The sequence below is a fragment of the Halichoerus grypus genome, chromosome 12, assembly GCF_964656455.1.
Source record: "Halichoerus grypus chromosome 12, mHalGry1.hap1.1, whole genome shotgun sequence".
NCBI lineage: Eukaryota > Metazoa > Chordata > Mammalia > Carnivora > Phocidae > Halichoerus > Halichoerus grypus.
In genome coordinates this window covers 50,675,665-50,702,467 of record NC_135723.1, presented here as the reverse complement: position 1 = coordinate 50,702,467, position 26,803 = coordinate 50,675,665, and the positions used below count along the sequence as shown (strand labels likewise).

The 26,803-nt window shown below is 33.6% G+C and overlaps 1 protein-coding gene across 2 annotated transcripts in view; it reads left to right on the top strand.

The window, feature by feature from the left end:
* SNX13 (sorting nexin 13) overlaps positions 1–26,803 on the top strand; it is a 123,556-nt gene that overhangs the window by 92,443 nt on the left and 4,310 nt on the right. The window contains exons 17-26 of one of the 2 annotated variants that reach the window (XM_078059339.1): positions 2,793–2,862; positions 6,278–6,417; positions 11,930–12,037; positions 13,795–13,851; positions 14,467–14,577; positions 18,494–18,655; positions 20,123–20,194; positions 22,868–23,013; positions 23,258–23,326; positions 24,993–25,105. In XM_078059339.1, coding sequence (XP_077915465.1) covers positions 2,793–2,862; positions 6,278–6,417; positions 11,930–12,037; positions 13,795–13,851; positions 14,467–14,577; positions 18,494–18,655; positions 20,123–20,194; positions 22,868–23,013; positions 23,258–23,326; positions 24,993–25,105 — 1,048 coding nt within the window. The remainder of the gene's footprint in view (positions 1–2,792; positions 2,863–6,277; positions 6,418–11,929; positions 12,038–13,794; positions 13,852–14,466; positions 14,578–18,493; positions 18,656–20,122; positions 20,195–22,867; positions 23,014–23,257; positions 23,327–24,992; positions 25,106–26,803) is intronic. The other variant, XM_078059340.1, reaches the window with a different exon arrangement.

Below are 26,803 nucleotides of genomic sequence, written 5' to 3'. Positions count from 1 at the left end.
AAAATAGTTTTAAGATTGTAAAATAAGTCGTCATAATTTTTTCCAATATAGTAAGCAAAGAAAATAATGTGGTGATTTACTTGTTTTCAATTGAGATTGGCAGGTAAATTATAAGCCTTTCTAGCAGTGCCATCATAGTTGTGTGGATTATCACAGTAAATCAGAACTTTCATTTTTTGTCTTATCATGTTAAAAAAAAAACAACTTTTTTTGCAAGCAGTTCAAGAATCTTAACCCAAGAATCTTTACAAACTATTTTATTTCAGGACAGCATAAGTCTACTTGTTTTGAAATCACAGTTTTCTTTTACTAAATAATACTTATAGTTCTAAATCAGAATGTAGTTAATATTATTTCACCAACTGTAATTTTACAGTCTACTTGCTATTTACATTTGCATTATACCTGTGACTGAGAGATGTTTCATTGGATTTTTTCATCATATTTAATGAAAATAATATTGTTTAAGTGTGCTAAAAAGACATTTAGGTACAAAGTTTTCTAACAATTTCTGGGTTGCATAGTATAAGATGGTAACATGTTTAAAGTAATAAGTACTGTTTGCTGTTGAAATGTTACTACAAGGGAAGGTTAACAATAATAGTAATAACAAAAATACTCTTAAAACAATTGTTTTATATTCTCTGGGATAGCTTGTAATTGGAAGAAGATCATAGTAGATAACAACCTAAATTTTGTAGAATATTCTATTTTCTCTGAGGCTTCTATCTTTCACATAAAAGTAATACTAAAACAAAGGTTGTGTTTCTATCAAGATGTTTTATTATAGGTCATAGGACCACTTAAAAATAAGTGCACTCTTTTCAGAGCATTATAATTCACTTTGTAAACTGACAGAGTTGTAGAGCAAGTATTACACCGTTGTACCATTGGGAACACTGAGGTACAAGAAAGACTGGTTGGTTTGGCTAAAGTCTCTTAGGGTGTCACTGGTGAAGCCTGGACTAGACCCATTTTAATTTAATGATTCGTCCACTTGACTTGACCAGGAAAATACTGTGGATTATCTGTATGTTATTATCATACTTTGCTGCTCTTAATGAATAGTCTTAAGTAGTAAACTTTTTGGCTTTCTTCTTAGAATGCAGTTGCCTTAATTTAAATGGCTGTATGTCATATATAGCTGCATTTAAGTCATTTAAATGACTCTCCTAATAATATTGGTAATACCATGTTAGGACCCAAAGTTCATTCAGATCCTGTGGTTTTTAGAGTATAAAATATGTCTGAATCATATAATGTCGGTGTGTCAGAGACCATTTCGATGTTCACTGATTACTAAGAGGACTCGTAGGCCTTAGCATACTCTGACTCTTCTGGAAAGGATTTATTAGAGAGAAAGGATATAAAGCAAAATCAGGAAAGGGAAAAGGCGCATGCAACAAAGTACAGAGGAAACCAGGTACAAGTTTCTAAGAATCCTCTCCCATGAAAGTCACATTAGACAAACTTAAATCCTCCAGCAATGAATGTGACAACACATATGAAATGTTGCTACCAGGAAAGCTTATCTGAGACTAAGTGACCAGGGTTCTCACTGGAGGCAGGCCACATAGGCAAACCTCTAGTTAGTACATACTAAAATTCCAGACTCCCAGAAGGAAAGCAGGTGTTCAGCATAAACAGTTACTAGGTACAGTGAACTACTCTTAGTGGTTAAGGAATGGTGTGAACCTTCCCTAATTCTAAATTCCCAGATGTCATCCAAGGGCCAGGCTTGCAAGCATTCCTTTCAAAGGAGAGCAATTTCAAATGAACTCTTTCTTGTTTATTTTTTTTCCCAGCTTTATTGAGATATAATTGACATAAAACATTACATAGGTTGAAGATGTATGACATATTGGTTTGATATTACAAAATGGTTACCACCTTAGGGTTAGCTAACCCCTCCATCACATCACATAATTACCGTTTCTTTTTGTATTGAGAACATTTAAGATTTACCCTCTTAGTAATTCCAAGTATATAATATTTTATTATTATTATTATTATTTGAAATATAGTTGACTCAGGTTAACTCTTTCTGTACAGTCTGTCATTATGTGCCCTTCTAGGTATGTGTGGGTGTGTGTATATGAGGCAAAAAAGTTTTAAATTTAAACCCAAAGGCCATAGTTGAAAAAAGATTCATTTGGGTCACTCAGTAATGATTTTTGTTTGTGGAATTATTTTTGAAAATTATTTAAAATCTTAGACTGGATTCACTTCATGTAATAAGTAATCATAATAGGTAACATTTTTTTGTGTTAGGCAGTCTTACTAATGTTTTACATGTCTTCTTATTTAATCCTTACATAACCCTATGATGTGTAGGTACTATTATTCTCATTTTATAGATAAGGAATCTAAAATTATTCCTAAGTTTACAAAAATGTTAAATAATACAGAATTGGCTCTAGTATAGTTCAACATTAAAAAAAATTGAAATGGTAACTTAAGAACATGTCTAGTTATTTTTAGCCATATTTTTTTCCTTGCCATATATTGAATATATTTGAGAAGTAACAAATGTCAGTATATGGATAAACAATGAAGGAAGAAATAATCGATGTACTAAGTTGATTTCTGAAATACTTTGTTTTATAGTTTTTTAATTGTGGATTTTCTCTCTCCTGTTAGTATAAATAGAGAGGATTATTGTTGGGGGAGGAATACAGATAATATAAAGTTTACGTGGGGCAAAGATGAGTAAGGCATATATGATATAGGATGCGTTAACACTTTTTTCCTATAAAATTAAAATATTTTTTTGATTATTTTTCTTTTTCAAGTCTTTAGATGACCTTTCAAATGTATCTTCTGATGACTCAGTACAACTTCATGCTTACATTTCAGACACTGGTAAGAGACTTTGTGGTATAATTATTACTCAAAAATTATTAATTATTATCACCCTTGGACTATTTTCTACATTTATTTTTACAAACCATTTTTCTCTTCTGTAGTCATTTTTTTAAGTTACATTTTTTTTTTCTGCAGCATGTTTCCCAATAAATTCTGTTATGTTTGTTTGTATTATGATTTGATATATACTCTATCATGTTCAGTGATATTTTGTGTATATGTTATGATGTACTTGTGTATCTTCTTTCTCTAAGGTTGTTACTGTTTACATTTGGAAAAGCTTAAATTCTAAGCATTTTGTCATTGCTAATAAACTCTTGAAACCCAAACTTTTCTTCTTCTTGTTTGCGTCTTGCTGATAATTGTCTGCATAATTCTTATTAAATTGCTTGGGGCAGATTTTAGCTCCATCTTTTTTATACATGTAAAGTCAGACTAGATAAGTGGGTTAATGAAACATTGGTATAGGAGTTTACAGACGCTTAAGAAATGCTTGGATGAGGTGAGAAACCTAAAATTTTGTGACTTAGCATACATGCAAAATGGTTAGTGAACTGAGAAAAAAATCTATTTTCATCATTGCCATTGGGTTATTAGATAATGCCAATGAGTAGTAGATAATGATGGTTTACTTATCCCGCCTCTCACTGTTCCTAGTTTATAGGAGTGTGTCTGTCCGATTACATTTGAAATATTACCGTACTGAGGTATCTCAGTTCAGTTTCGTGCTTACATTTTAGGTAACTAAGAAGAGATTTTATAGTGCAAGTACAGCTTAAAAGATAATTTGCATTTTTTTTTTTTAAGATCTGTTTTCTTTTTCTTCCCACTGGAGCTGGAGTCTCATTTTGCATTGTGTTCCCTGCCATATTTTTGAAATAAGTTATTTATAATTGCTGTCTAAGTTGTTCTTTTATCCTTTACAGTTAGTTGGTGCATACATTACTCTGCTTATAAAGGTCATTAGATAACAACTTTGTCAATAAAACCAGAGGTTTTGTTGCTTTTCTTTCTAGCTTTTATTATAGTTGTTTCACTTTTCCTTCCTGAAATTTTAAAATTCTTTTTAAAAATCTCTCTTTTCTTTGTTGGTTTATCTTCCAAATATGAAAGTCTTTGTTAAACCACAAATGTTTAGTATTTGTCCTTTTATTTCTTTCTTAAAGACCTTAAACTTTATGTCTCAAAGAAGATACTCATGTCTATATTTCTTATGTAGATCTTTCTTTTCTCTGAAAGTTGTGATTTTTCTAGCTCCTTTGTCCATTTATTCAAGAAGTATTTATTAGCTTCTTGAAATGTATGAAAGCACCATACTAAGCATTTTTAATAAATTGTTATTTTTGTCAAACTTATGTATAAATACTAAAGAGGCAGCATAATACAGTTTTAACAGCATTACTTTTTGTCCATTTCCATGGGTTCAAACCCCAGCTCTGCCACTTAATAGTTGGGTGAACTTGGGCAAGTTCCTTAACTTCTCTGTACTTCAATTTTCTTATCCATAAAATGCAATAATAATAATAATATTTACTTCATAGGGTTGTTAGAGGACTCATTAATTACATTAGTAACATTAGTTTGTTCAATAAATATTTTACCAGTTGGACTCCAGAGAGTCTAGATTTTATATTCTTAACATCTTTATTACAGGAAGTAGAACTTAAGAGTCCAGTGAAGGGCTTCTCAAGGAGTGGTCCACGAACTAGTGCATACTGCTTCTCTTCTTTGTGAAATCTTCCTTGAAAAAATATTAGCTCAATTAAGCAATGTACTTAATGATGAGTCTGATTTATATTCTGGTTCTTGTTCCTTATCTGATTCTGGATTAGTGACAAATAGTTTATATCACCTGCTGTAACATTGTCCTAATGAAAACAGAATATTTCCACAATAATATCTCACCATCATCTCATAATCAATATATGCAACCTCATTATCTTTTTTTAAAATCAAATTGCCTTTTTATCTTTTGCACAACCTCTTTATTCTTCCTGTTGTTCATGCACCCAAGTCATGAGCTCTTCTGCCTATCATTTTGTGATAAATCTGATAATTCTTCTTCCCCTCATTTCTTTTCTGTTCTTCTTATTCTCCTTGCTCTTGTTAACTTCTAATTGGTTATGATTTGCTCCTAATTGGTTTCTGCTTTCTGTTTTCCTTCCCCAAACCTATCTTGAGCACAACAGATAAAACTATTCCCTGTTGTCATGCTAGCTGTATTTGAGTGGTGGTGGTTCTCTAACATGATGAAAAAGTTTTGTGCAGTTTGTTCTGCATAGGTCTCTGAGAGGATGACTGGAAGAAGTGAACAGTAAATAATAAATAGTGTTACCTATAGTTACAGGAAAAAACAAAGAATGTCAAGATCATGCCTGGAAAAGGTATCTGTCATCCTCAAGAAATTGAAAGCCCATCTTGATTCCCAACATGGGTGTGTCTAGAGTCAGCCATCTTCAAGTGATTTGTACCACAGGGTCTCCTAGCCTGAGAGGGTGTTAAAAATAGTCATAGAGATAAAACCTAAGGCAAGAATGCAACACTATGAAAAAAGAACCAAATACAATCGTAGAAAAAAATATTGTGATTGAAATTGAGGTTAGTGGTTGGATTAAGAAATAGACCAGATGTAGATGAATGGAGACTCAGTAAACTTTTAAAGACCTGAAGAAATGATCTAGAATAGAATACAACACTAGAAGGAGGTAAGAAAATGGAAAAATAGGAAAGAAAATTAAAGAAAATGATTCAAAGTGAATCCCTTTACTTAAGGTTAGTACACAGTGGGAACAGGTTTAGATTTTAGAGACTACCTCACTTGAATGGTTTGTGACACGTCAGTAGGAAAATGCCTTTTCCAAAAAAAAAAAAAACAAAAAACAAAACTCCAGAATGAACTACACTTGTAAATTTTTGAATATTATAAATGGTGAAGAGGCTTGTCAAAAGAGTGCATGAAACCTTATTCCTTGGCTTTTGCTTTCTGTTTAGTTTAATTGAAATACAGCTGAATAGTGAAGGCTACTGTGAAAGATTATTTTGTTTTTTTTCCTCTATGAATTTAAAGAATAATACTATAATAGGTGGTAGTGTGGTATCGAAACTAAGAATCGGCACAAGCTCTTGAGGAAGAGAGTCTATAAAGTAGATAGCACTGTGTGGTTGGTAGTGTCATCATAAACTTATGATGGAGTTACTGTGTATAAAATCTTGTCATTGTGAGTACAGAGGATGGGAATCTATTTTACCCTTTGGTGACATCCTTTTGTCTCAGTCTGTCATTTCAAATTCTTCTTCATTTCATGTCTTTTTGTTTTTGTTCTTCATCTTCCTCCTTTTTGTGTGTTTTGTTCCTCTTCATTTTGTTTTAAATGACTAGTATATGCTGACTATGACCCATATGCTGTGGCAGGCGTTTGTAATGATCACGGCAAGACATACGCATTATATGCTATCACTGTACACCGGCGCAATCTGAACAGTGAGGAGATGTGGAAAACCTATCGTCGTTACAGTGACTTTCATGACTTCCATATGAGGATCACTGAGCAGGTAATGAGGTTTTTAAAGTTTCTGTGTTTTACATTGTTTCCTGATTTGATGTGTGACTCTAAATAGTTCTGAGGATGCTAAGATACTGACCAGAGCAAAAGAAAATAAAGTAAGCATTTTTGTATAATCAGCATAATGTTAGAATGATTATGGGCATTTAACCAATAAATCAATCTTTAACCAGTCCCAAGCATTGTAGACCGGTGACAAAATATCAGTGGTCTACCTTGGAAAATTAAAATGAATGTATATTTCTGATTGTGTGTGTGGGTGTGTGTGTGTGTGTGTATGTTGCTTTGTAGAGGTGTTTGGGTTTGGTTTAAAATAGGGAGGATCACTGCAAGGCATTTTGTGTTTTGTTTTCGGCAATATAATTCAGAGCGCTAGTTATTTTAAATGGTATCCTTATCCCCACAGTGTGACAGTTAAGTCCTTTATCCATCAAGTTGTTTTATAAACCACAACCTAAATTAACATTAACCAAATAATGTTTTTAATTCTTACCAAATGCAACCCTTTTGTTTTATAGAAGTATATGGACCCTTAAGGATAACACATGTAAACAAGTTATTTCTCTGCTTTACTTTTTTATTAAATACTTTCTTCTTTTCTTTAACTTTGAAAAGTAGATTATCACCAGATGAATTGCAATATGTGATCTATGGAATTTAACTTTTGAGAATCTTTTATTTCATTCAAAGTTTTTAAATATGCAATGGTATTAAACCAATAAAAATAATAATTACTGGTGATGTTTGGACAGAAGCTTTGAAATGACATTGTATTATTTGAGTAATCAGAAAATACCTTTTTCAGTTAAGATAGTGGAAAAAATATGGTTGATACCATGATAATCTCATTAAAATATTCTGTGAATAGAGTGAGATAAACTATTAATGGCTTAAAAGTGATTAAAAACAGATTAGTGTTGGCTCCAGAAGCCCATATGAAAAAGACTATTTTTTTTTTTAAGATTTTATTTATTTATTCATGATAGAGATTGAGAGAGAGAGAGAGAGAGAAACATAGGGAGAAGCAGGCTCCCAAGGAGCAGGAAGCCCGATGCGGGACTTGATCCCAGGACCCTGAGATCATGACCTGAGCCGAAGGCAGACGCTTAACCCTCTAAGCCACCCAGGCGCCCGAAAAAGACTATTTTGAATCATAAGGAAATCAATAACTTCAGGCATGCCAGTTCTATTTTTGTTGTTGAATAGATCACCATGTTTCTTGATTTGTTTCTTCATGTTTAGCTTGATTTTTTTTTTTTTTTTTTTTTGCAGAGGTGAAAGAATTTTCTGTCCCACATTGAAGAAATAAATAATTGCTTTAATTTTTAAAATATTGCCTGTTTTGTATGCTAAAATCCCACAGCTTATGTATCTTTCTCCCCATCCTCACACTTTAACCAAACAAGACAAATTTAAGATAATATGAATTGCTAGGAAGTAGTTTTATTTACTTGCAAATCAATGAGAATTTGGTATAATGTGAAATTTTCTAGTCTAGGAATGTAAATGTCGTGTTTACATATTGACAAATATAAGTGAAGAACATACTTTAAAAAAACTTTATTAATAGAACAGTTCATACAGAAATTCTTTTTCAATACAGTATCAAAAATTAAATGAAATTAATAAAGTGAATTCATTTTTGAGAGGGCTCAGTACAGGCAAAGTGGTTTTGACTTTGTGTTTCCTATCAAGTTCTGTTAGTGTTTGATAAGTACTTAAGTATTTAGATTGCTCACAGAGCTTAAGAATTTAAAAACAAAGCTTGTGAGTGAAAATGTAGCTTTAAGCAAAATGCTAAGCATTTGTAAATAAGATTCAGGCTGTTTGCCTCTTAGCTCTGCTTTACCTGTATTTTTAAATTTAAATCTCTCATAAAATAGAAGAAAAATGCAGTGACTGAATAGTAAGTAATACATCCATTGGTAACAGTACAACCTGTTGACACAAATGAATTTTAACTCCATAGAGCTCTTGAAGTGTTAACATTTTTTAAAACAGGTTTTGTTTAACTTTGTGATGTGAACTTTTTCCAGTCTAAATATATAAAAACATTTATTTTCTTTAAAGATTTTTTAGCCTCATTTGATATTTTATGGATAAAGATTTATAAAATTGAAAGAAAATAATTAAAAAATTAAATGTGACATTATTTTAGAAATCACCTGAACCTATGCATTTATTTATTCAACAAATATGTATTAAGTTTTTTCTCTGTGCTTGGTACTGTTCTCAGTGCTGGGAATATATCTGTGAACAGGACAGACCAAGTCCTTGCCTCTAGGAGCTTACATTCTAGTAGACACTGCATTACTGTTACACTGGGTGAATTGTCTATTAGTACTGATAAAATACTAGTGATTTAGAAAATATTAAGTATGCATTAAGGTTAACTGAGTAAAAGTATTTATGTGCCTGGCTATAGACCAATTTTGAATCCTAACAAAATTTTAGGCATGCTTTTTGAATTTTCCAGTAGTGCATCAGGAAGACATAATTCAATGTAGAAAGATAAAATCTTTTATTTTAGAATGTTTATGATATATATATATCTGAGTTCTTTGTGAACATGAAATACTCTTTAATTTATGTGAGTTCTTATGTTCAGGCAAATTTCTAATTTTTTTTCTTTACATGCTTTAAAAAAATTTCTTGAATTTTTGGCAGAGGGAATTATATTACCTTTCAGGGAGTGGGCTACCTCTTACTTGTACTTATAAAATCTTTAAAATACCAAACTTGTAATGAGTTTAATATAGAGTATAAATTTCACCATTTTTTCCTTTCATAATAATAATATTTGAGAGAACTGTCAGTCATTAATGCTTCTGTTCCAGATAATTTTATTTTATTTTATTTATTTATTTTTTTAAAGATTTTATTTATTTATTTGACAGAGAGAGACACAGCGAGAGAGGGAATACAAGCAGGGGGAGTGGGAGAGGGAGAAGCAGGCTTCCCGCGGAGCAGGGAGCCCGATGCGGGGCTCGATCCCAGGACCCTGGGATCATGACCTGAGCCGAAGGCAGACGCTTAACGCCTGAGCCACCCAGGCGCCCCTGTTCCAGATAATTTTAAAAGGAGTTTGATAATCTAGGCTTTAAGAAAATAACTTTTTTGGCATTTAATTTGTTTTCTTTTTCTTTTCCTTTTTTTTTTTAAAGGTTTTATTTATTTGACAGAGAGATAGAGCACAAGTAGGCAGAGCCGGCAGGCAGAGGGAGAGAGAGAAGCAGGCTCTCCGCTGAGCAGGGAGCCCGACGCGGGGCTTGATTCCAGGACCCTGGGATCATGACCTGCGCCGAAGGCAGACGCTTAACGACTGAGCCACCCAGGCGCCCCTAATTTGTTTTTTTCTAATTAACAAGGTTTAATATTTTAAAGTTTCTGAAATAAATTGTTGTTTTATTGCAAACTGCTATATCCCTTTGATGTATTAATTTGCTAGGGCTACCGTAACAAAATACAACAGACTGAGTGGCTTAAACAATAAAAAAAATTTTCTTTCAGTTCAGGAACCTAGAAGTCCAAGATCAAGGTGTTGGTGAATTTGGTTTCTCCTGAGCCATCTCCCCTTAGCGTTCAGATGGACACCCTTCTCTCTATGGCTCCACATGGCCTTTTCTTTGTGTGCTTACCTCCTTCATGTCAATCTTTGTGTGTTCAGATTTTCTCGTCTTAAAGACACCAGTCAGATTAGATTAGGGCCCACCCTGAGGGCTTTGTTTTAATTAATCCCCTGTCTAAAGGCGCTGTCTGCAAATACAGCCACATTCTGGAGTCCTAGAGGTTAAGGATTCAACGTATGACGTTGGGGCAATACCTTTCAGCCCATAACATCTTTGTATTACCAGAATAAAGTATGTATTCTGTAAAGTTAAGTCAGTAGTTAAAGATAATGTAGAAAAGTAATATTCCAGCAAATTAAATAACTTTTAGGACGCCTTGAAAAACTTAATTTATTTCCATAAGGTATATAAGGTATGATTTTTTTAATTCATAAAACCAGGAACTCTCCACTGGACATTTGATATTCAATGAGGACCCATTCTAATACTTTTGTGAGCAACCAAATTTGTGAATATGGCTACAGCATAACATTTACCCTGTAAATTGCAACTTTCCTTTTTTGTTTTTCTTGCCTTTGCTGAGGCAAAAGAACTGCCTTTACCTTTCATGTATAACATACAATGAACTTATTCACATTATAGTTCCAGGCAACCATCAGATTTGCCATTCCATTTAATAATTTTTTAGAATCTTCCAGTTTGGAGATGAAAATTAACCTAAACCTTTTCATTTCCTCTTTAATCTCTGCACCAGGAATGAGTTTTCTTTACAGAACCATTACTGTTGATGTTTTTAAACAAAGGATGGTTTTAGAAAGTTTGTTTCAGTTTAGGACATGTATCACATGGGAAAAACAGGAAGGCTGCTTGAAGTTTCAGTTACTAGGCTTTTGGCCAGCCACAGTCACCAGCTAAATGACTTTCCTCCTGTGCTGTGTTAGTCGCTGGTGTAGTTAAACTCTGTGCTTTAGCAAGGCACAGCACATTACTATATATGTGGGCCTTTGAAGGTGCACCCAAGTGTTGTCTGTAAATGCTAGACCTAGAGCATGTACACTTACTTGGTGCTTGTGGCCTTGCAAAGATACGATACATACTAATGGCTTTTAGGCTTTTTTCTTAATAATCTCTGAGTTTATTTTTCATGTGTTTGGTGGGGAAGAAGTGTCCATGTTGTACTACAGTTGTTTATATGCAGAGTTGTAATAAAACTATAATCAATATTTTGAAATTTGCCTTTTTTATTTTTATTTTTTTTAAAGATTTTATTTATTTGACAGAGAGAGAGACAGCGAGAGAGGGAACACAAGCAGGGGGAGTGGGAGAGGGAGAAGCAGGCCCCCCACGGAGCAGGGAGCCCGATGTGGGGCTCGATCCCAGGACCCTGGGATCATGACCTGAGCCAAAGGCAGATGCTTAACGACTGAGCCACCCAGGCGCCCCACCTTTTCTATTTTTAATAACTAGCTATTAAAATGATTAACTGATTGACAGTCATCAATATTAAAAAAGATTTCTTTAATAGATTTCTTAAGCCAGGAACTCATGGGTCTTTGGTCTTTAAAAATATATTTGCTAATACTTTATTCACAAGTCAAAGTGTTAAGGAAAATATTTTAAAACCTTTTATTATTGATAATTTTGAACAAAAGTAGAGTATTAAAAAGGAAACCCCATGTGGACATCATTCCTCTTTATCAGTTATCCATGTTTGTCATTCTTGATTGAAAATACTCCTTTATAAATAAGTAGCATTAGAACTATGTTTGGACATACTTTCTGATTTTTGCTTAATAGAATATATTACAAAATAATCTGTTAAAGATGCTTTTGATATATAGAGGAATTATTCCTTGGAAAATGCTTTTCATTTTTTGTAAAAAAAAAAAAAAAAAAAAAAACTAAAATTATTGAATGTATTTTATCTTCTAGTTTGAAAATCTATCAAACATATTGAAGCTTCCTGGTAAAAAGACTTTTAATAATATGGATAGAGATTTTTTAGAAAAAAGAAAAAAGGATTTAAATGCATATTTGCAGGTAAGTCCATGTTTATTCTTACCCATAGATTTTCATTTTAATATAGCCTATAGATATAGTAGATTTCTTTATTAAAGAATGTTTTAATATAATAGTGGAATAGTAACCACTTTTCAGTAGTATGTCACATCTGTTCAGTAATTTATCAATATTCTCTGTTTTCTGGACACTGCTAGGGATTTTGTCACTTCAGGTTTAGATGAATACACACACACAGGCACACATGTGTCTTACACATCACTGTAAAGTCTAGGTGTTTTAGGGTACACTAAACAGATAAATGTTTCCAGTTCAGTAGGTAGTTGCCCTTCAAAGCTAGCATATTTTCATTCCTGATAAATGCCTCCTATGGTCCACAGTGAGTCTAAGACTTCTAAAATTACAGGATAATTCAAAAGAGGAATAGATCTGAGGGACTATTTCTTACATGTAGTATTCTAGGTATGTAGATTTTCTATTGTGGAATAACAAAACTTGTCTCACAAAGTTATTTATCCCAGAAAAAAACTTTTAGACCTGGGTACCCAGATGTCAGATATAATAATAATATCACGTTATAGTTTTTTATTCTAATGAATGATTTGTAAAGGTTTTTCATCAAATAGACCTGGCTTTAGCCCAGGTATGTAATGCTCCATTATTTAGACCCCCTACTCCACCCTCTAGAACAGGGGTCAGCAAATTGCAGACTGCAGACCAAATCTAGTTCACCATATGTTTTATTGAGTTTTATTGGAACACAGCCATCCATTCAGTTTATTATTGCCTAGTACAGCTTTTACATTTTGCTACAGTAGAGTTGAGTAGTTTCAGCAAAGACACAGTGGACTACAAAACCGAAAGTAATTATTATCTGGACCTTTGCAGAAAAGTTTGCTGACCCTTCCCTAGTATGTAGTGAAACTTAGCTAATGCTATACTGGATATTTTGTTTGGAAGGTTTCTCTCTCTCTTAAGCATTTATAAAAACATTTGTAAGTTTGATTTGGTTTGTTTATAACCATAATTGTAATTCCATGGCATTATTATTTCCTGGAAAGATAGGAAAACATATAAATCTCTTATTATTTACCTTTGTCTTCTGACTTAAAGCTGGATGTGTGATATGATTCATATGACTCTTGTCAAACACTGGTTTTTTAATTTAAAAAATTTTTTAAAGATTTTATTTGAGAGCAAGGGAGCACAAGTTGGGGGAGGGGCAGAGGCAGGGGGAGAGAGAATTGCAAGCCGACTCCATGCTGAGCACAGAGCCCAACTCGGGGCTTGGTCTCACAACCCTGAGATCCATCACCTGAGCTGAAATTGAGTCAGACGGATGCTTAACCGACTGTGCCACCAGGCACCCCAAACACTTTGATTTTTTTAATATGTTAGCTTTAATTGTATAAAAATCTGTATCAATTATGTGTAAGATTTAAAAGACTTTTTCCCAAATCTGGTGCCATAAATGTATCTTTTAAATATGGCTGTACCAAATATATTGTAGCTGATGAACTCAAGATATGTCAAAATAACGTTCCATTGAAGGAATTAAGGTAGAATGTTAGGTTGTATCATTAACAGTTGTGAAAGCAGTATGTTCAGATTATTTTATGTACTTTCTATTAATGTTAACTTTAGAATTAGGATGTGATAAACATTAACAGTTTACTAATGTGGATCTTCGTAGTATAAGCTATAAGACCTGAAAATGGACTACAGTAGTCTCCTCCCCTTATCTGTGGTTTTTGCTTTCCGTGGTTTTACTTACCCAGTCAGCCATGGCCATGGTCCAGAAGCAGATGATTGTCCTTCTGATGAATTTTCAGAAGGTCAGTAGTAGCCTAATGCTGTGTCACAATACATATGTCATTCACCTCACCTCGTCTAATTATGTAGGCATTTTCTCATCTCTTACCATCACAAGAAGAAGGGTGAGTATAGAACAGTAAGATATTTTGAGAGAGAGACCACATTCACAGTATATTGCATATACTTTTATTACAGCATATTGTTATAATTGTTCTATTTTATTGTTATTGTTAATCTCTTACTGTGCCTAATTTATAAATAAAGCTTTATCACAGGTATGTATGTATGTATAGGAAAAACCAGTATATGTAGGGTTCGGTACTATCTTTGGTTTCAGGACTCCACTGGGGGGGTGGGAATATATCCCCCATGGAGAAAGGGGACTGCTATAGTAAATACATTTGACAACTGTCACAGTAGATGCATTGAAAGTCAAAAAAGCAGATAAGAATATACACCGAACTGTTAATGGTCATAGAATTATTGATGACTTTATTTATAAACTGTGTAATTGGTTTTTTAAATACAAAATTAAAATTCTGTACATGCTTAATTTTCTAGCAGATAAAATTATAGATAGGAGTTAATTTCCAATACCATATCTATGTAAGATACCTTTTTCTTTTTCCCATTAGTTACTCTTGACTCCTGAAATGATGAAAGCATCCCCAGCTTTGGCTCACTATGTATATGATTTCCTTGAGAACAAAGCCTACAGTAAAGGGAAAGGGGATTTTGCTCGCAAGGTAAGCAGACCATTGCATTGGTTTTCTTTATAGGTCTGTTTTCATCATTTTTTAAAAAGATTTTAATTATTTACTTGAGAGAGAGCGGGAGATAGTGAGAGAGCACAGAGGGAGAGGGAGAAGCAGGCTCCCCACTGAGCAGGTAGCCCGACACGGTACTCGATCCCAAGACCCCGAGATCATGACTTGAGCTGAAGGCAGCCTCTTAACTGACTGAGCCGCCCAGGCGCTCCTTCATACATTTTTAAATAAAAGAAAATAAATTTATATTTGTAAGTTTTAAAACCGGAAAGTTTTATTAAATGCTTTTTGGCATGTTTATCTTCTATGGTTTATTAAGCCTGCTATTGATAGGCATATCTGATAAATATAAACTATTTTTACGTGTAGATTAAAATCTAGCAGGAGCTTAAAAGAAAGAAAAAAGACTTTTAGAAATAATGCAGTGAGGAATATTTGCCTAAGATAGGTCCCAAGCTTTTCAATAACTTGAGAAGGAGCCATTTCTTACTGACAGGAAAGGTCTTTTACTTGGAATGAGGATAAGAAAAATGTTCGATAGGTTATGTTCCTGAAAGTATTTATGCCCCTTGGGTGAAATCTTTATTATTTAAAATTTCTTTGGGGAAATGGGTCCTAAACTTGGAATTAGATGGTAGGTTAAGACAATAAATGACAAAGTGCTCAAATCGGGCAAGATAGTTTAGTGAGTGAGAACACAGACTTTGGAATTAGTCTTTGGTTTAAATCCCTGCTCTGCCATTTACTAGCTGTGACCTGCAACATGTTAGTTACTTCACGTTTTGGTCCTTTAGTTTTCCCAAGAAATGAAGATACTAATCCTCATTTTACAGCATTGTACAAGTCAAATGTGATATTCCATGTATGACAGCACCTGGCACTTCATTAACTTCAGAATAAATGTTGCCTCTTCGTAGGAGTGGCGGCAGTCATAGTGGGAGCAGTAACAGCAGTTGGGAGGCCTGGGTGGATAGTGGGTAGGAACTCTGTAGTTTTATAACTTTTCAAAAGTCTAAAATTATTTCAAAATGAAAATTAAAAACAAACAAAAAGTGACTTCCCTGCCACTCCTCCCCGCGCTCTGAAAAGACTAAAAAAAAAAAATTATGGAATTGGTACAAAATAAGTAAGAATTAACTGGTACAGAATAAGTAAGAATTAAACATAAGAACTGTGTATGATTACTCAAGGGTGTTGGGTTTTAACATCCAAGCGGATGTTAACATTTTTTAGTGGAGTGTTTTAATAACAAGTTCCATATTATGTGCCTCATAATGGTGGGGGGACAGTGTGGTGATATGTCTTTGTATTTTGTGATTGAAGTGATTGAGTTTAAATTTCAACTCTTAAGTGGTTTTATTGTCAGTAGAGATGCCTTTTAGTGTTCCATCTTTTTGATATTTACCTTATTTTCTCTCAAGATTTTATCAATTTTAAGAACTAATAAATCAATAACAGCTTTTTTGAGATAAAAGAAATGTTACCTCAAATGTACACAATGTCTTTTTGTCGACCATAGTACTGTGTGTGTAGAGCATATATATGCTCTATATATCTGAACAGCTGTGTATTGCTTTTTAAAAATATTACCACTGGAATCTAAAGATCCTCTGAATCTTTCTGGAAGTCCATAGTGACATACATTTTTCATAAATCATATTGGCTGTTACCAAGGTCATCTTGACCTCTTTTAGATTGGCAAAATAATTTTTATGCACATCAAGAATTAGGGGTTTTCAGCTACATTTCCTTTTTGGCTAAATTATAATTTAATATTTTTTTCTTAATTATATTTCACTGAAAATTAAGTAGGTATTAGAGAAATCATCTGCAAACATCTTCTCAGTGGCTATCAGAGCTTGAGAAATAATACTTTAAAACATATTAACCTGGTCACAGAGTTTGTCTAGCCTTTCAAAATATGTGGGCAATTCCTAGGAAGAGTAACTAACACACAGTCTTCCTTTATTCACACTGTTTCTTTCTATCCAGTTTGATATCATGGTGTGAAGGCATTTTTTAAGCTATAGTTAAGGGACCTAAATTTAAGTTAAAATTACTTTGTGTTGTTACTGATACACATAATTGAAGTGATAATGCGGGGAAAACATCTTTGGTAAGTCAGGCCAAGTGTACACTTATGCTGGTGATCCATAATTCATTCCTCTGCTTGGTAATTTACAAGTTTGTTTTTTTGTTTTAAGCACGTGTTTTAAGACAAATCCTGTTTGTGGAAATCTTGTCATACAGCGATGGACTCTGTTTTTATGCTTCTGAAATTCTGCTTTTTTCAGGATTAGGCATCAAAATCACCTGTGGAGGTTTTTCCATCCCTCTAGTTCACCCATTCCCCGTCCCCAATACAGATGCTTGGGCTTTACCCTCAGAAATTGAAAAACAAAAAACAAAAAGGAAAAAAAATGGATTCTGTAGGTCTAGGATAGTGCACAGGCAACTATTTATAATTATTAACTAATACATGATACAGATTTAGGTTCTGTTATTTTAAGAGTATCAGTGGTAGTTTAGCCCCGTGTCTGGTGCGAGGCTACATACACATACATATATAATTTTACCCATAAGTGCACATGCACACACAGAGTTAGCTTCATCTTTTTAGCCTTTTTATCTCTATATCTGTGTACCAGTGGTAGTGTTTTTCAGACCCTTCTTCGTACTTGTTTTTGTCCTTTGGTTCTCCTCTGAATTGTTCTGTTGTGACAATGTCCCTCCTAAATGTTGCATATTCCATCAAGCATATCTAGAGCACTATTGACTCAGCTTAATCCAAAGAGTAACTAAAACTCCCAATTATTTTACGGCTATCTTGAAATTCATTTGTTGTCGTTTTTTATAGCACTTATTTAATCTTTTCCAGTTTTTCTTAATGGAAACCATGAAAACATACTAGAGTGAAGGAGTTTTATCTTCTTGATACCATCTCTTAACATTGTGCTATGTTCCTGAAGTAGTGGAGTTCAGTTTCTTTTAGTTTTTTGTTTTTGTTTTTGTTTTTTTTTGGTAGGGAACATAATTTGTTTCTGCATTAGTTCTTATGAGATTCACACTTTCTGGAAAATCTTCTTGTAGATTTTTTATGACTTTGATTTTGTGTCCCTTTTTTGTTTTTTTCTTTGTTTCTGTCTGTTAAAATTCTCAAGAGTTCCATATGCAGACTATTTTGGTTTCTAGATGTTTCTTCCTTTCTTAATTGAAATTATCTGACATTTGTGCAGTCAGAATGTCAATTTTAATTTTTCCTATCCCCCTGGAGATTATTCCTTTTTATATTTCTGATCATATTTTCTTTTATAGTTTTTCTTTTCTGTCTTACTAAAGGATTCCATAGTCCCTCTATAGATTCTGAGCATGTAATGTAACCAAAAAATTATTTTAAAAAATAAATCTTAGTTACTTGCTAGTTACTTGAGCTTTCTGCTTATTTTATCTGCTTGTTTATTTTTCATTGTCTCCTCAAAATACCTATGTTATTATTGCCTTGAATTGTAGCAGAAGTATGTTGTGGCTAATTCCGTGTGCACCAATTTCTGTTTTGGAACATGTTTTATTTACTTTAGCTTATTTCTTTAATAAGGCAGCCAAAACTTATAATCACTAGCAACATATTTTATTTTTTGTATAAGCTAAAGCTTATATTTTCTAGCAATTGCCTTATCACCCAGTTTTTTAATCATATATTTGTGTGTGAAAATACATTTTTAAGACAATACATTTTGAAGAAAGTAGTTCTGTACTTTTAAAATGCAATTAGATATTATAGACTAGAAAATTACTGCATTTTTCATGTGTGTTGCACTCTGTATTTTCCCAGGCTTCTCAGTTAAATAACAAGTCTGATACAATGAAGTCATGGTATAATATCTTTTCCCCTTAGATGGACACTTTTGTAAATCCACTTCGAAATTCTATGAGGAATGTTTCAAATGCAGTTAAATCCCTTCCTGATAGCTTGGCAGAGGGAATGACTAAGATGTCAGACAACATGGGCAAAATGTCAGAAAGATTAGGTCAAGACATAAAGCAATCATTTTTCAAGGTAAGAAGATGTTTTCAGTAATATCTACAGCAAACTATTTTTAAATCAACTAAGATTTATTGAGCTTCTGCTTAGATTTACCTTATTTCTTTTGAGAAGTCCAAAGCTCCCTAGACACATAGTCTTATAAAAAATAAAAAAACTAAAGAGAATGAATTCTTATCAGAAGTGGATACGGTGAAATCCAGTCACTCCTCAGGCTTTGCTGTGGTAGAATTTTGAAAGCCAGTAAAGATAACAGACATCCTTTGTACTGTTATATTCTATTATGCCATTTTTATTTTATAATGCTATTAAATTTTAAAACAATAGCAAGTGCTGTTGTGCAAATTAGCTATACTAGTATTCATCAGGAAACATAAAGCCTAATTTCTCCTGCTTCACCTGACCAAGTGGCTAGGCTAGGAGATCAAAGGGAGGAAAAGTCTCACAATCATCAGCCTCTGGGGCCATCCTTTACTTGGATATACAAGTGAGTGGTATAGAAGAGTTTCATAAACATTTTCATCACATTTGCAAATACAGGTAGCAGACCAAGTTGTTTGTTACTTTCTGAGTTATACTTTTTATAATTTTCACCTACTTGTTTAACATTATAATCAAGACTATAAAAGAAAACTTGTTACTGTTAGAGTTTTCTATTTGTTAGATCATGTTTGAATGAAGAGTAAATATATATATAAATATAGAATAAAAATACACACACAATTTCTTTAAGAGACAACTCCTAAAATAATGTGTGTGTAAATCCATGCTTTTCTATTTATTCTTACACTTTCTCTGATGCTTTATCTTTGTTTCTAATCATGGGGGGATGTACACTAACACTGAAAATGAGGATTTTTGCACGTGCCACTTCTGCCGATAACTACTCATATGACTTTGTACAGAAGTCACTGAGCTTTTCCCCGTTCCTTTTTCCTTACCAGCAACATGAAGGGGTTATAATAAGTGATCTTGATGGTCCCTGCTGTGCTGACAAATGATTTTCAACTAACACCGGTCTCTCCATTTTCCTCATAACTTATCTAAAACAGGTTAATTAGTTTCTTAAGTCTGTTAACTTACTGTCAAGCTCCTTATGGTAAAATAAAGATTGGAATTCTGTTCTCTGGCTGTGCTACTAACTTTTGGTTTTTAAATCATTTAACCTTTCTTAGCTTTAAGTTCTAAAAAGTATAGGGGTTTAACTAAGTAATCTCCCCTTCCAACTCAAAAGTCCATTTTTTTTTAAAGAAAAAAATCTTTTGGTAATGAAGTAATCACACTTTAACATTGGGTTTCTAATTGTAGAGTGTTAATACTTTTTAATACTATACAAACTTTGTTTATATATCGTTCCAAAAATCAAATTAAATGCTATTATTATGCTTTATACTCAATTTGATTTATTATTGTATTGTATTCTTTCACTGTCTGCTTTAGTGTGTTTATTTTGTTCTGTTTTTATATACTTTTAAATGTTAGGTGCCTCCTTTAATTCCGAAGACTGACTCAGATCCTGAACATTGTCGGGTCTCAGCTCAGCTTGACGATACTGTGAGTTAATTTTATTTTTGGTAGTATTCAACTGTAATTGAAATCATACTTGGTAAATCTTTTTAACTGATTAATGAAGTATAATATGTATACCTGTTACTATATACCTATGTGTATATATTATATGTGTTAAGTTTGATGAATTCTTACAAACTGAACGTGTCCATATAATCAGCACTCTAAGCAAGAAACAGAATGTTACACCAATACCCCAGAAAGCCCCTAATGCTCTCTTCCTGTCACTATCCTCTCCCCCACCAAGGATAATCACTATCCTGACTTCTACCCTGCTTTTATACTTTATATAAATGAAACTGTAAGGTATGTACTCCTTTAAGTCTGGCTTTTTTTTTTTTGCTCAACGTTGTAATATTCTTCCGTGTTGTTTTGTGTGATTGTAGTTTCTTCATTCTTGTGGACTTACAGTACTCCATTTTGTAAATATAGTATAATTTATTTGTTGTAATATGAATAGTACTCCTGTGAACATTCTGGTACCTGTCTTTTATTTGATTAAAAAATTAAGTATACATTTCTTTTGGGTCTGTACTGAGGAATGGAATTCCTTGGTTAGAAGGTATTCATAAGTTCGGTTTTAAGAGATACTGTCAAATAGTTTCCCAAAGTGTTCGTGCTGCTCACACTACTGCCAGCAATGCCTGAGGATGTCAGCGCTCCGTAGCCTGTCAACAGTCAGTATGTGATGTCTTTTAAATTTTAGCCATTCTGGTTGTAGCTCATGTGGATTTCCATTTCTCTGATGACTGTGGAAAAGTTGAACCTCTTTGCATTTGTTTGTTGGCCATTTGGGTGTCTTGTCTTGTGTCTCTAGCTCTTTCCTCTATTTTTCTGTTGGCTTGGCTGTCTTTGTCTTTTTTGATTAACAAGAGTGCTTTATATAATCTGAATAGTGGTTCTTTGTCAGATAAAAGTATTTGTGTATTGTGAATATCTTCTAGTTGGTGTGCTTTTGTGCAAAGTATATATATAATCTGTGCGTACTACAAGGTCACAAGGATCACTTGTGATTTTCTTTAAAAATCTTTTTTGTTTTATCATGCCGAAATTTAGATTTCCCATTCATCTAGGATTGATTTTTGTGTATGGAGTGAGGGCAGTTGACCCAAGCACCATTTACTGAGAAGGCCCTCTTTTCCCAAGTGTACTGTTTCTCCCTTGTCACAAATTAGATTATCGTATATGTTTGGGTCTGGGCTTTGTATTCTATTAGGCAGATTTATTTTAAAGTCATAATTATCTCCCTTCAGTTTTTCATTGAATTTCCTATAATAAACTGTATTAAACAAAGATAATATTTTATTTGCTTTTTAAGGAGTATTTTATTATGAGTTTTGCTGGTATAACATTTATAACATCATGCCTTCTGTTAAAAGTTTTTACAATTTAGCTATTCATTAGAATTACCATGTCTTACCAAACTAATGAGTATATACTCAATCAGAAAACAGAGAAGTATTTATTTGCCTCTGGAGTGAAATCCGTCTCTGCCCCCCACCCCCTCACCAACCCCAGCCATTCCTTGTTTGGTTTAGCTCTGAGTTTTCAATATGTGGAAGGGAAGGTGCACTAAGAAAATGTTTACAGCATAACAGTGAAAATAACTCATGCTATTTTCTCAAGATTTAAATTACAACATGGATGAGGAAATGATTGAAAAGAGTATCTTAGTGATGAAAGAATTATAAAATTACTGGCAATTATATGCAGTTTGATTGTAGTTCTAAATCTGTTTTGCTTTGTATATATTTTTTCACATCAAAGCTTTCTCGTTGTCTTTATTTTTTTTTTAACTTTTATTTTTTTGCTCTTCTTGTAGTCATCTTTACTTTTTACATCATTAATTGAATATTCCTGTACAAATTTTTACTTGCTAAAAGTTAAAAGAAAATTTTAGGGGCGCCTGAGTGGCTCAGTCGTTAAGCATCTGCCTTCGGCTCAGGTCATGATCCCAGGGTCCTGGGATCGAGCCCCGCATTGGGCTCTCTGCTCCAGGGAAGCCTGCTTCTCCCTCTCCCACACCCCCTGCTTGCGTTCCCTCTCTTGCTGTGTCTCTCTCTGTCAAATAAATAAAATCTTCAAAGATTAAAAAAAAGAAAATTTTAGAAGTATAGTGAAATATGCCTTTTGTAATAACTTAGCTATATACTGGATTTTATTTTAGCTTCTTTCCTGAAAATACCTAAGTATGTACAACGCACTAAGCAAAACATGTTATTCTGTGTAGATTGTGTTTTGTTCTATTAAATAAGGAGAAATGTTGAGACTATTTTGTTCTTTATCAAAAAGATGCTCCAGAAAATCGGCGAAGGGGGCCAGCATTTGCCTTATCAAAGCAGTACAGACTCTACTAAAAGTAAAAGAGCTAAATTATTTTTTCCTAAGACATCATAGATTCACTTTGAGAAGTTTTTTTCACTACCACTTTGGAATTGTAGGGTTGTAAAATTCTGTATTCTTGCAAAATGACTGTTAAAAACCTATGTTTTTAAAAATTAGAATGAAATGTTAGGTTATGAAGACCATAGTATAACTTATTCTCTGATCTCTGAAATTGAGTACCAATCATTTTGTAAAAGCAGCAGAAGTAGCCATTCATAGTATAGATAAGTAACTCAAATAAATGTATTTTCATTTCTTCCCATATTTTTTCAGGTGGATGACAATATTCCACTTAGGGTAATGCTGCTTCTTATGGATGAAGTATTCGACTTAAAAGAGAGAAATCAGTGGTTGCGAAGGAATATCAAAAACCTACTTCAACAGCTTATTAGAGCCACATATGGTGATACTATTAATAGGTACCAATTTTTTTTTTCATTCCTTAGAGATGTTCTTACTTAGCTCTTAAACATGTACTTCTGGAAGTAGATTGTTCAACCTTTGTAGGAGAATTTTCTTCTCTGAGCCTTTTAAGATCATTAAAACAGTCTGTTGCTTTCACAGATAATTTACATACCGATTAACTTACTTCATGAAAGGAATGCTTATTTTATATGCCTTTTAAAATTTTGACCCTACTAATTTAAATTTCTTTACTTTCAGAAAAATAGTTGACCATGTTGATTGGATGACCTCACCTGAGCAAGTAGCCGACTTAGTGAAACGTTTCAGGTATATCTTAAGACACAGTCACTTCTTTCAGGTAGTACAGAGTTTAGCATTGTTATCACTAATTAACATTCACTGCTTTCCTTTTCTTCCTGACCATAAAGTTGGTTTTAATCATCACTGATGAGCAAGAAGAGTTGTAAGAATTATAAACATTTGTTCCGTGGACTTTTTGATCTTTGTTTCTTTAAAACCAGAATAGAAAAGTATAAGAGAATAATCTTTAAGATGTTGGTTATATTTTATCACAGTAATGTGGCTTTAAAGTAATTGAAATCCTTGATTTTAAATGAAAATTTAAAAAAATATGTATGTCTCTGCCTATGGACTAATTATTAACTATTTGAACCCCTGAAAAGAATACAAATTAAGAGCAGTGATACTCCAGTTCATATATTCATCCTACAAAAATATTCTGAACCCCTCCTCTGTGCCTAGTATTTTGCCAGTCACCAGGGACTGAGATAAAATGCAGCCCCTTCAAGGAAAGCACCGCATAGTCAAGAAATAAACCTCTTTTCTAAAAGTGAAAGATAAGCAAGGCATAAATATTCATGCCATCATGTACTCTGAAGTAACAGAAGCAAGAAAGTAGCTACCAATATTGAACATTACTTGCTTGGCACTGTGCCAACTACTTTATGCGTACTTCCTGATTTTACCCTATTTTATGAGATAGGGATTGGTCTCCATTTTGTTATGTGAAAAGTGAGGATTAGAGAAGTTGAGTGGCTTGTCCAAAAGCTCACATGCTGGAAAGCGGGGAACAGCAGTTTAATCTGAAGCTGGGTTTCTGCCCACTATACCGTACTGTTGCCAAAAGTTAGAGCACCTGTCCGGGCATGTACATTCTGTTTCAGGGCTGGTGAATGATGTTTGGTTCACTGTGGAGCAGTGATTCTCATGTTGGAATCACTTGGAGAGCTTTAAAAAGTACTGATACTTGGATCCCATTTCTAGAGTCTGACTTAATCAGTAGAAGGCCTGAACATGAAGATTTTTTAAAGCTCACAGGTGTTTCTAACGTTCAGTCAAAGTTAAGAACAGCTGCTCTGGGGAGTCTCTCCCTCAGACCAGATTCCCAGATGGAACCTTAGTTAGTGTGTTCCGTTCTTGCCTTTGGCCTGTGAATTGGAGAGTTGGAATCAAGCACGCTAAGCAAGTGAAGGAGAATAGGGTATATATATGTGAAAGGAATGTTGTAATCAGTCTAACTGTAAGGTGTGGATGCAGCATTTGTTTTGTATTGGCTTACTTATAAGGGAGCTGAGGGAGATTAACTATAAGGTATCCAAATTCAAGATATTGTGGGGTTGTAGTTGGATCAGATGTTCAATCTCATTGAGATCAGAGGCCTACTTTGAGTTTAAATGGCTGTGATGTAGTCACCTATATATTCCATTTTGCTGTCTTTTTCATTTGTTAGTGTTTATAAGTTATTCCAGGGCAGAATTCATCTGTTACTTCTCTTATGTATATCCTTTTACACCTAAAATTGAACCCTGCTCTTAGTTACTATTTTTTGAATGTCATACCTCTATAAAATTTCAGAAGTGTTTCCACTTTCTACTTACATTTGTGTTTTCTGTAGAAAATTGGGATAATTTTACTGATTTATATCATTAGAAAATGAAAATTTTTACAAAATGTATTTAATTTTCTTAAATAGAGATGCCTTTTGGCCAAATGGCATTTTAGCAGAGACTGTTCCATGCAGAGATAAAGCTATTCGAATGAGAACAAGAGTTGCGGGAAAAACTAAATTACTTTCAATTATGCCAGGTGAGTGAACAGATTTGGTAAAAATCTTATTAATTTGTAGTTCTTCTGACTTTTTGGCACCGAGCATGCTGGGTTAGCTGCCTATTGATTTTAGTAACTACCATTTAATGGCTTACCATGAATTAGGCACTGTTGCTGTGCATTTCTCATATATTCTTCGCTAACTCTCATACCAGTATTAAGAAGCTAGGCACTGTTAACATCGCAGCTTTATATGTGAGCAAATAGAAGCTCAAAGAGGTTAAGTAAGCCACTCCAGGTTTCAAGCTAGGAAGTGACTGTTGGGCTTCTGCTCCATGCTGAGCGACTTGAAAGCCACTGCTTTTGATCATGAGAAAAAAGTGGTGCTTTTAACCACGTCATTTGCTACCTTGAGCCATTTTGAGAATAAAGTTGATGACAAAATATGTGACAGATGAATAAAAGAACATGAAGTGTGAGGTTTTCAGGAAGTATATCTGTTCTACTTCAGAGAACATATTCTTTCAAAGAATCCCTTTATGTAGAAACATTATTAATCTCAATTAAAACATGATTCCGAAGAAAATATACTTAGTGGCATTCTTTTGGTCTAATTTGAATTACTTCTTTAGAACACTGCTATCTTAGACTCACTTTGTCCCCCTTTTGACTTCTCTCAATAAGAGGGCCTCTATAATATGAAAAGCAATTTTGTGTGGCTGGGTGGTTGTTTGGTCCCTTCTTTAGTTATGAATATCTTTGAAAATACTTAGATATCTCTTCTCCACATTTTGATAATGAATATAGAGTGGAAAAGGAGTATTTATGAAGTTCATTAACATCATGTAATATCTATTTCTTTTTCTATAACTTTGTTTTTCTTTAACTTAGAACTATATAGTTCATTTTCATCATAGATTTTAAAATCTCTCTTCTGTCAGTTAAGTTGGAAATTTGCCTCATGGCTATTAATTCTGTCCTGCAGACTATACTATTGCATTTGGAGAAAAAAAGCAAATTACAGAAATAACATTTTAGAACAATAAGTGACAATTTAGGATTAGATATTATTTAATATACTGTGAGCATAAACCAGATTGTGCTGTAGACTGATTTATATAGCCGAAAGAAACTAATGCATTTGTTCAGTAAGTATTTCTTGGGAGTATTTCATGTGCCAGACACTTTCTTTACACTAACTTTGCCTTCTTGGAGGTTACACTCTATTAGGGAACCACAGACAGAAGGCAGACAAATAAATAAAGGCCAGTATGTTAGCTAGTGGTAAGTGCTGACGAGACCAGTAGTGCAGGAAGAGGGAAGTGCTGGGTGGGGGCAGCTGTGTGAGAAGAGGACACTTGGGTGAAGACGTGAAGGAAGTGAGGCTAAATATAAAGGTATGTGTTTATATACACATAATCCCTTTCCTGTTTTTATTGGTAAATTCATAAGCCGTTTGCTTTAAATTACCCTGTACTCCTAGGTAGAAACATACCTTTTGGAAGTTGCATGTTTTTTTTGAAAGCAGTTAAATAGTATTTACTGCTATTGAGGCCCTGATTATAAATAAGGAAGGGTAGTCATACATGTTCCCCTATTCAACTATCTGTAATAACTTCATGTTGCCTGGGAGTAAACTCCACACTTGGCTCACTCTGATAGCCATAGCACTTGTTCCCATTCTTCTCTCCACTTTCTTTTAAAAGAATCTTAAAATTTAGCCAAACTGTAGTGCCC